The sequence below is a fragment of the Hirundo rustica genome, chromosome 22 (assembly GCF_015227805.2).
Source record: "Hirundo rustica isolate bHirRus1 chromosome 22, bHirRus1.pri.v3, whole genome shotgun sequence".
Taxonomy (NCBI): Eukaryota; Metazoa; Chordata; class Aves; order Passeriformes; family Hirundinidae; genus Hirundo; species Hirundo rustica.
In genome coordinates this window covers 5804674-5815669 of record NC_053471.1, presented here as the reverse complement: position 1 = coordinate 5815669, position 10996 = coordinate 5804674, and the positions used below count along the sequence as shown (strand labels likewise).

At 47.4% G+C, this 10996-nt stretch overlaps 1 protein-coding gene across 5 annotated transcripts in view; it reads right to left on the bottom strand.

Annotated features, from left to right (window-relative positions):
- Positions 1 to 994: 994 nt before the first annotated feature.
- Positions 995 to 10996, bottom strand: part of DVL1 (dishevelled segment polarity protein 1) — a 70306-nt gene continuing 60304 nt past the window's right edge. For 4 of the 5 annotated variants that reach the window (XM_040084330.2, XM_040084331.2, XM_040084333.1 and 1 more), the window contains 4 exons: positions 10111 to 10242; positions 9004 to 9171; positions 8192 to 8398; positions 995 to 5432 (listed from right to left, as the gene is read on the bottom strand). In XM_040084330.2, the coding sequence (XP_039940264.1) occupies positions 5053 to 5432; positions 8192 to 8398; positions 9004 to 9171; positions 10111 to 10242 (887 nt within the window). In that variant the 3' untranslated portion in view covers positions 995 to 5052. Of the gene's footprint in view, positions 5433 to 7081; positions 7129 to 8191; positions 8399 to 9003; positions 9172 to 10110; positions 10243 to 10996 lie in introns of all 5 variants that reach the window. The other variant, XM_040084334.2, reaches the window with a different exon arrangement.

Below are 10996 nucleotides of genomic sequence, written 5' to 3'. Positions count from 1 at the left end.
CTTGTCTCCAGTTTTTTTGTGATCACCTCCATCCAAAAGTATCCCTCAGTGTGATTAAAAAAAACAAACAATCCCCCCCCCAAAAACCCCAAAAAACAAAACTCTGACCTGGATCCTGGAGTTCTTTTTCCTGGAGCCTGCAGCAATTCCTCACACGTTGGTGCACCTGAAATTCTCAGTACTCCTTGCTCCAGGGCTGTGGTTCCATAGCAGAGAAGCATTCAGTAACTTTTGATCATCATTCCAGAAATAGGAAAAGGAAAAAAATCTGATTTAACTCCACCAGGCCCTGCAGGAAAAGGCTGTCCAAAATTCTGATCATTTAATGTTCACAACATTCTGATCATTTCATATTCACCTAAATCCCGACCATTTAATATCCACTTAAATCCCGACCATTTAGTATTCATTTAAATCCTGACCATTTAATACTTAACTGAATTGACCATTTAATATTCACCTAAATCCCGACCATTTAATATTCACTTAAATCCCGACCATTTAGTATTCATTTAAATCCTGACCATTTAATACTTACCTGAATCTTGACCATTTAATATTCACCTAAATCCCGACCATTTAATATTCACCTAAATCCCGACCATTTACTATTCATTTAAATCCTGACCATTTACTTTTCACCTGAATCTTGACCATTTAATATCCACCCCACTGGAAATTGCTGGGATTTATGGTATTTAGGTGATGTTTCGCTCTCCCCTTGCTGTGTGATCTGTACCAGCTGGGAAGAAGGAATCTGCCTCACCAAGCTGTGCTTGTTCATTTTATTCAGGCTGGAAAATCAGAATGATTTAGGCTGGAAAAACCCTTTAAATCTGAGCCCCTCAGAGCCTACAGGGTGTCCCAAAAAGCCCAAGGCTCACACAGGGTGTCCCAGTGATCCTTGTTTCTGCTGGAGAGTCCAAAAAATGGGGAGTATTTATGAAATAAATAATAACGAAATACTGCAAAGAACCGAACACGTACACTGTGGTTATCACATAAAATTAAAAGCTTTTTAGTGTTTAAAATAGCATTTACACATAAGCAGCTATATATTAACTATACAGACACTTGGGTTTTAATACAATATCTACAAAAAAGAATTCAATTATGCAATAGACATTTAACAGGAACAGTGCAGTCCATGCTAATAATAGGTCACTCTTTGAGTAGAACCAATTCTAGGATAGGTGATAGTCTGGGTTTTCATTATTTAAAATCATGTAACTTTGTTCCTCTACTGTACATAAAATTCTTTACATGTGTTTCTAATCACTGATTAGAATTAATAATTTTAAGTCAATCTTATTACAATCCAGTTAAATGCAAAACAAAACAAAACAAAAATAAACCAAAACAATTACATCAACCCATGAGCTGTCAAGTCTCAGGAGGGGAGAGAACAAAAATCATAGCAAAAGTCAACGTCTGTGCATCACTGCTTGCCATCCAGTAAAACCTTTGGATAAAGTGTCCAGGGGACTGTTTCCTTGGAAAAGCAGGTTCATGAACAGGAGCTAAAAGACACCAGCATCCTTTTAAGACTATCTGCTAAAGAATTTACCCCTCAGAGTTCCAACACTGGCTGGAGACACTCTCCCTGCTCATCCTGCCTCTCGTGGGAGGGAGATGTCATCCCAAGGTGTTTTCCTCAGCCTTTTCCAGGGTGCTGCAGACGTCCCTGCTGCTGGGTGTGCGGCAGGGATGTGTGAGCACTGAGCTCAGCTGCAGAACAGAAATCAAATCGCTTCAGGCTCCTGTTCTGAGGGTGTCCCCATGCCCAGCACAGCAAACCTCTCCCTGCAGCCAGAGCCATTACATCAAAATTAAATTTCAGGCCCCGGTGGGACAGAAATGATGGGTCTGCAGCACTCCAGCCTCCACGTTTTCTTCCACCTGGCACAATTCCCACCGTGGGCAGCTCCTGGCACGTGCTCCTGCAGGGAACGCTGCTCCCAACAGGAGAGAGCTGCACAGGGAGCTGGAAGGGCACAAAGGATGGGATTTGGGAAATCTCCTGCCTTTGTTCCACTGAGGAAAGGGAGATGTGGCAAAGACCCGGGCCTGACCTTGCCCTGACTCGGTGGGGAAATGCAGGATTTTGGTGCTCCCCTTCAATATTGCACTGCTCCCTCCTGCTCTGCAGACAGCAGCACCCACCCCTGCAGCAGCCCCAGAGCATCCTTCACCTGCAGGGGAAGCTGCTCCAGCCTGAGTTCACCAGCAAACGCTGCCCCACCGCTGTCAGGGACTGCCAGCCCCGTGCCAGCCCGACCCACGTGGAGAGCACGGGAGATGCTCAGCACAGCAGCAAAGACACAGAACAGCTTCTGCCAACAGCAAAACCACGAGACAAAAGCAAAGCCCCAGCACGTGTGAACTGCAGCTCTTGGAAAAACAAGGAATTAAACATGGGGGAAAGCTCAGCCCCCAGCTTTAATCCCATTTTTGGAAACATTTAAAGGAGATTTTTTTTTTTCTCCTCCAGCCCTCTGAGTTCTGCCTCAAAACAAACAGGGCCAGAGAAATCTTAATTTGTAAGAGGCTGGAAGAATCTCCATTCTTTTAAAAGTAGAACCACTAGTGATTGTCAGTAAAGTCTCAGACTCCTCAGCAGTGTCTCCAGGAGACAGAGCAGAATCCCACCATTATTTTACCCTGATTTGCTTCACTGCTCTAAGTGTCAGTCTTTCAGAATAATTTACCAAGTCAGGTTTGCATCTGGGAGGAGGGAAGGAAAAGAAAATTCCTGCTGTACAGTCAAGCTTGAGGCAGGACCTCTTTCGGAGGAGCCATCCATGGATGGGGATGAAAGCTCTGCTTTCAGAACCTTTCTGGGGAGGTTTTTGTAAAGAAAATTAATTCAGAAGCTCAGAAATAGGCTGAGTGACAGTTTCCCAAATTCCTGGCTCCCTGTGGAAGGAGAAATTGAGGCTCCCATTACCACAAACATCTGGAGTCTCTGACAAAGGGAGGTGTTTGCACACAGAGGTGGGAAAAAGGAAAGAAGTGAAAAATCAGAATGAGATTTTGAAGAATTAATTTTCAGGGTGACAAATTGAACTCTGTGTGTACAGAGAGGAAGGTGTTATCTCTTCACACCCACCCTGGATATTTACCCAAAAAGCACGGAACAGACCAAAAAGAAGCTTCTTACCAGCGAAGAAAAGGCTTATTTACAGTAAAGACTGATTTTAAAGCACCTGTCCTAAATCCTGCCAGCAGCAGGGATCTCACAAAAGAGGATTTAACTGAGGAATGGCCCCATGGTCAAACCAGAGGTGGCTACAGCTCGTGTCTCATTAAATGAGCCACTGCAGCAGAGGGTGGCTGTGCTCAGCATGCCTTAAAAAAGCTTCTTAAATATCAATGAAGCTTCTTGAAATTACTTTTCAGAGCCTCAGAGCAGAAAATAGCCACAAATTAAATCCTGGGGATATTCAACAGCAGTTGCTTCAGTCAGAGCTCCTCAGCAGGAGGAGTCAGGGTTAAGGATTTCTTTTTGAGGAGCTCCAGGGTGGGTTTAACTCAGAGTCAGGGGTAAGGATTTCTTTTTGGGAGCTCCACGGTGGGTTTAACTCGGAGTCAGGGTTAAGGATTTCTTTTTGGGAGCTCCAGGGTGGGTTTAACTCGGTATCAGGGGTAAGGATTTCTTTTTGGGAGCTCCAGGGTGGGTTTAACTCGGAGTCAGGGGTAAGGATTTCTTTTTGGGAGCTCCAGGGTGGGTTTAACTCGGAGTCAGGGGTAAGGATTTCTTTTTGAGGAGCTCCAGGGTGGGTTTAACTCGGAGTCAGGGGTAAGGATTTCTTTTCCAGGGTGGAATTTCTTTTTGTACCATTTCTGATCTGCTCTCAGACACCCTCACACCTCTCTGAAATGCTCCCTGGGGGATCAGACCTCTCCAGGTCTGTTTTCAACAGAAAAAGAGGAAGATTCTGCTCAGAAAGGAAGGAGGGATCACAACAAAGAGCCACGTCCCACTGGGAGCCAGGATTTCCCGGTGTCTCTGCTGGAATGGGATAAACAGCCCCTTCCAAAGGGAAAAGCTGACAGAACTGCAGCAATTTTCCTGTTTCTGTGGGAATAACTCTTCCAACCTGCGAGCAAGTGCACATCCAGAGGGAGCAGCCACACCTAGCAGCAGGGAGGTGACTGAAATGCGAGTGCAGCTGGAAAATCCCTCTTGGGAAAGAAGGAAATAACTGAAGGAAATAACTTTACAAGTTCAGCACAACAAACACATACAGCAGCAAGACTCCAGCACCGCCTTGACAGAATATCTTAAAAACAAACCCCAACCAAACCCTCAAAGAACCCAAGAAAGATTGATTTATACTCCCTAGTCAGCAGGAAGTAGCCACAGCTTTGTTCTCCTCTAGGAATTGGTTGGATCCTACTCCTTTCCAAGCACTTCTGGGTGCCATGTCTGCTTAGAGCTAGGGATGCATCCAAGAAACAGCATTCCAAGGCAGTATCCCAGATACCAGCCAGCAGTCGTTTTGTCCTTGCAAGAGAAAAAGCAGGGAAAAAATCAAAGTGCTCCTATGCATTGTCAGGAATTTAGAAGTCATGTGAAATACCAGTCCTCCAATCAGCCCAAAAAGAGACACTAATTCCACTGAAGTAGGTGCCACAATGACCAAAGCTCATTAAGATGTGAATACACGCCAGCCATTCACGATCCAAAACGAGATGGGGAAGGGAGGAAAAGAAAAAATAAAATAAAGGTAAGGAAAAGATGCCGTCGATTTGCTGACATTTAACAATCCCAGGAGATTTTGTTGTTCATTTTTGTAGGCGGGTGGGGAAGGGGTGGTTTCGTAATGTTTTTTTCTTTTCTTTTTTTGTTCCGTTCTGTCGACACTTTTTCTCCTTTTTCCCCGCCAGCAGCAAGGTGTGACATGCAAAGACAGCCGAGCCTCTTCCACAACGACCCCAAACCCGACCCCACGAACAACGACAACAACAAAAAAAAAAAAAAAAAACCCAACCCCAAAAAACACCCCAACCCCCACCCTTGTGCAGAGAGTCTTTTGAAGGCACTTCCTCTCACATGATGTCCACGAAGAACTCGCAAGGGTTGCCCATGGCCTTCTGGAAGGACTGGCGGCTCCCGGTGAGCTCGGGCGGCACGGCGCTCAGCTCGCGCACCGGCGGCGCTCCGGGCGGGCCGCTGCTGCTGCCCAGCGCCTTGGAGCCCAGCTTGGGCAGGCTGTACAAGGGTGGCACCCCCGGGGGCCCGTACGAGTGCTGGCTCTGGTGGCTCCTGTCGCTGTGGCTGCGCTGGCTCAGCTGGCTGAGCGGGCGCTCGCGTCGCGCCGCCGCCTCCGACTCGCTGCCGCTGCCCCCGGATTTGCGCTCCTTCTCCCTGCCCGCTCCTCTCCTGCTGGTCTCGCTGGTGCTCCGGTTGGAGCCGCTGCTTTTGCTCCCTGGCAGCCCCAAAAGGAAGGGAAGAAACAAAAAAACGGGAGAGAGGAAAAGGAGGGTGAGAGCTTGGCTCCGTCGTGCGTCCCCCCACCCCGGGCGCGCTGGTGGTGGCGATGAGGGTTGTGCCATGCGTGGGGACGTGTGAGAGCAGCAGCTGAATTCCAGCAGCTGAATTCCAGCTCCTGCCTCAAACCCAGCCTGCCAGGAGATGGGAGGAGCAGGAGGAAAAGAGGGAATTTGGGGGTTGACTCGAGCCAATGAGGTTGAATTTTAGTTGGCACTGCTTTGGTTGAATTCTAGTTGTCAGTGCTTTGGTACTTCGTGCCTTTTCTAAAGCAACCCCTTTGCCTTCAGCAGCTCAATTCCAGCTCCTGCCTCAAATCCGGCCTGCCAGGAGACAGGAGGAGCAGGAGAGGGGAGGAAAAAGCAGGAATTTGGGGGTTGACTCAAGTAAATGAGGCTGAATTCTAATTGTCACTGCTTTGGCATTTTGTACCTTTTCTAAAGTCATCCCTTCGCCTTCTCTGTCACCCTTAAATCCCTTTGTTGGCCTCAGTGGGGAGATCCTTTTAAAAGTTCCTCACTAAAGCGTTGTGCTGTTGGAGAATTCCCTGGGAAACAGTTCCTGAACTGCTCTACCACAAACCAGTAACACCCAGGGTGTTGTTCCCAACAAGAGAGGACACTAAATCACCTTGGAAAACCACAGGACTGCCACCGAGTATGATCTGAGTTGTTACCAAGAACAGGCTTCACTAAACTTAAAAACTGATTTTTTTATGGAAGCTGAAGCTCTTGCTCTGTTCCCATGAGAGACAGATTAGGAGACAATTCCAAGCTAATTATTTTTTTTTTTTAAATCCAACTCATCAACCCAAGGAATATCCCATTAAATTCATGCACCTTTAGTGCATGATGAACTTCCCAAAAAGGATCCCCAGCCAGCAGAACAGGGGACCAGCTTCCGAGTCTAAATGAGCCACAGAAATGGGAAAACCAAAATTCTTTTGGGCTGCTCCTTCTTGAGCTACAGATGCCCATCAGTTTCTGCTGCTTCAGCTGATGGGGGAGATGGGAAAACCAGACTGGTTTTGGGGAAAAAGCTGCATTCCCCGCAGAGTGCCAGAGAGATGGGAAACAGACACAAAACCACTGGATCTGCAGTTAATATTCTCAGCCTGGGTCTCTGAAGTGATATTTGCTGATTGCTATGATTGAATACTGCAGATAAATGAGAGAGAGAGCACAAAGTCCCCAATTTTAACACAATTTTGAGAGTGAGCAGTGCAGCCTTGTGCTCCAGCACTTCCACCACCTGCCTGAGCCACCTGGGCACTGCAAGGGCACTGCAGAGAAATCCAACCCACAGGGGTGACACCACCATAAATTTGGATTATTTATTTTCTGGAGAGCCTGGGGATGGGGTTTTCCCAGCTGGTTCCCTCCCCTCTGAGCTGCTGCAGCACAATCCCACAGGTTGATATGCCAATGTCACACCACTGTGCACTGAGACAGGTCGAGCGTCCGAGACAATTCAAAATAAAAATAAAAATTAAAATTAAAAACCAAAACGAAACAGCTAAACATTTGGGTCACAGGAATCTAAAGATGATCATGCTGTGAATTCGTCATGGAGGCATTTGAAGCTTACCAATCCCCTAGAGTCAGCCATTCCTCTAGGAATCCTTCAGTCTAACGCTTGCTCAGGACAAAACAAGGGAATAACAGTTACAAAGCAAGAAACAGCACAGAAGTTGTTTTCCACGAGGAAAAGCGTGGAAACCTTTCAGAGCTGAACATCCTGGCACCTTTCTGGAGGCTCTCCACAGCATGGATAAAACACCATTCCTTTCCTGTTCCCGGGAGAGAATTCCTACTGCTCACAGAAGCAGCTGCCAAAAAACCACCCCCATGTTCTGTCCAGGGCAATCAGCTTCCAGTTCTAAAGCCTCTGGGAGACTCCTCATGGGTATTTCTTATTTTGGGACAAGGTGAGAAGCAGCTGGGCTAAAATCCCGTGAGCAAGCTCCTGTTATGAATCCCTTTTGTGCCATTTTGTGAAGCCTGACTGGCTGTGGTAAACAGGGACAAGTGGCATCCAAGTTATTGGATGTTCACGGTAAAAATACAAGGAATCCTCACCCCTTCTTTGCTGGCAGCGTTTCCAAAAGCAAAACTCACTCTGGGAGTGATTAAAAAAAAAAAAAATTAATTAAAAAGTAGTATCTGTACCGTGAAAAACGAAGCAATTTTTATTTACTGGTTAAAAACAAACCACAGCGTATGCCAGGGCAGAAAAGGAGGAAGGCAGGTCTTTAATCCATGCACAATTCTCTTCCTGTCCCTGTCACTCATGCCAGCAGAGACTCTCCTCCCTGGGAGCAGTGTTTCAGCCCTGGCCACCTCCCACTCACAATAAAAAAGTGATTTTCCTTTTGTGCTGAGCACCGAAGAGAAAGCCAAGAGCACCTTGGTTCTAGTCCCTGCCCCATGAGCACAGAAATCGCCTCATTTCCAGCAACACCAACCCCACTGCTGGCAGCTCCTGACTGGCCTAAGCCTGGCAGTTTCCACAGAGAGCTGAAAGCCAAACCCACTCCTCCAGAGACACAAACACCTTTGACTCAGTGCCCACTGCACACAGTCCACGCAGGGAGCAACCAAAACCACGAGACAAGCACGGACGGCACGAGGGAACTCAAGCAGATGGCAGGGGATAATGAGAGCTGTGGAATTCAAACCCCAGTCATTCCCATCTCACCTTCGCTCTGCTGGCTGCCTGCGCTGCCGCTGCCATAGCTAAAGCCTGGGTCTTGGTAGGCTGGTGGGAAACAAGGAGGGGGCAGAGGATATTGGTAGGGATATCCTTGGCCCAAGGGCCAGGGAGCAGCGGGATGTGGGAGCGGAGCCAGGGTGTCCTGGTCCGAGGCACCGCTGGAGCCGTTGTTCAGGTTCAGTGCAGCCAGATCTGGGAAAGAGAAAAAGGTGAAAACTTTTTAGCCAGCAGGTGAAATGGTCCCTGTGAGTTCATTTATGGAGGTGTTTGAAGTTTAGCAAGGACCTGGAATCAGCCTTTTCACCAGGCAGTGAGAGGTGAGGACAGGATGAGGACAGGGTGAGGACAGGGTGAGGACATCCCCCTCTTCCAGCTGGAAACTGAGTGGGACTGACAAGCACCACCAGAAATCAATCCTGCTGTCCTCAGGGCTCCACTTGATGGCTTCATCCTCCTCCAAGTGCTCTCCTTGCCTGGGGCAGCAGGGAGCATCAACCACTTGTCACACAATTTCAGGGTAATGAATGTCCCTGTTCCGGGACACCCCTTGTGAAACCCCAGGAGAGCCGGGGTCAGAAGGGACCTCTGGAGATGCCCCTGTCCAATCCTGGGGCAGGTGACACAGGAATGTGTCCAGCTGGGTTTGGAATATCTCCAGAGAAACCTGGGCAGCTGCTCCAGAGCTCTGCCACCCTCACGAGAATTCCTCCTCAGGAAATTCTTCATCGTGAGGACGCAGCGGGGGCACTCTCGGAGCATCCCCAGGGACAGCTCTGCCCCTCCCAGTGGGGACTTACTGCCACAGAGGTCTCCAAAGACGTAATAGCACTGCTCTGAGAAGGTGATTTTGTTCACAGTGTGCCTGAGGTAGCCGTGTTTCAGCATGCTGCTGGCGTATTTCCTGGCCTCCCGGCGGTCCTTGAAGCCTTCCACGTGCGTGTAAAGCCAGTCCACCACATCTGCTCCTGAAATGGGGACAGCAAGAGGGGACACGGGATTACCTGAGCCAAATTGTGCCAGCTGAACACCCACAATGGGATTATCTGAGCAGAATTGTACCATTTGAACACCTATAATGGGATTATCTGACCAAATTGTGCCATTTGAACACCTACAATGGGATTATCTGACCAAATTGTGCCATTTGAACACCTACAATGGGATTATCTGACCAAATTGTGCCAGTTGAACACCCACAATGGGATTATCTGACCAAATTGTGCCATTTGAACACCTACAATGGGATTATCTGACCAAATGGTGCCAGTTGAACACCTACAATGGGATTATCTGAGCAGAATTGTGCCAGCTGAACACTTACACGGACAATGACACTAAATAAACACACAAAAAAATCCTATTTACACACACTGTGCAACCCCTTAGAGCTGCAGGAGTGAAAATGGATTTTTCTCTGGATTTCACTCTTCTCTGGGAGTCACCTTCCTCCAGAGGCAGATATTAGGTTGCCAAAATTTCTGTGTCCCAACCCCGTCCTCAGCAAAAAGCAACTACAGCCTGGACTGGTTAAATATTAGCAGAGCTCAGGTCACAGGCAGACTGGCTGTGGTGATTTTAAATCTAATTAAGAGGCTTTATTAAGGTTGTGTGGTTGAACTCCAGTTGCTCTGCTGAACTTGGGCAGCTCTCCAGAGCCACCTAGAACCCTGAGATACAAAACCAAAGAATTAAGAACCAGCTCTGTGTGGGCATGAGAAACGTGCAGCAATTTTGGATACCCGAGCTCAAACAAGAGTTATTTCCTGTCACACTCAGAGCTGTCCATAAATGGAATAGAGGAGGTCACAGACATGAAAAAAAAGCTCATTAAAAGGTAGTTTCTTGAACCTGTTGCCACGAAGTCACTGTTTTATTCTCCCTCAGCATTTCTGGGATCTGCTTACCTATCACTGCATTGGAGATGGTGATTTTTAACCACATCCTGTCCCGAATTTCAAGGCCTGAGTCTGGCAGCTGCATGACCTTGACAATAGTAGCCATGTCACTCTTCACAGTTAAGGGAGATTCTTCTAATTCTAAAAGGAAGAGATGCCACAGGCTGCTTTGAAATGAACTGAGGCTGAAGGAAATTCTCAGCTCCAGTTTGGATGAAACAAAAATTACAGTTTTACCAATAGATGCAAAAAAAAAGAAAAAAAAAAAAAAAAAAAGAAGACACAAAGGTTCCCAAATGTACCCTCATCCATGGAGTGAATTTCAGCATTTACAGCAATTCTTCAGATTTGGGGCTCAGGGCCACCAGTTTAGTCCCAGAAATGCTGAGTCCCTGTGTCTTGGCTGCCCAGAGCAGCTACAGGATCCACTCTGCAATCAGGACTGGCAGGAAAGGAAATCCCAGGATTTTGGTGATCCATCATTTCCTTTTCCATCTCCCATCCCACCCACGGGATCGGTTCACTCCATGGAGAACCCCGTGGGACAAGTTTTTGGGGTTTGTTCCTTTGGTGTGGCGTTCACTGTCAGGAGGAACACCCATCTCCATGGAGAAAGAGGATCCCCACGGCTCAATCCATGTCCAGTTGTTTTTGGTTTTTTTTTTAAAGATCTGGACATTCTTGGGGGGAAATGAAATTAGAAAAGAAATCTTCCCTGATAAGAAGAAATCAGTGATTTCCTTATAAAAACCCTTCCCAGCATCCCAGAGATGGCAGCCTCACAATCCACTCCTCCAGGATTACTTTGCCCTGCATCTTTCTTGTGGAACACTTTAAAAAAAGCTCCCAAATGCCTCCACAGCCATTCCCAGTTCACACCATTCCGCGCAGAACT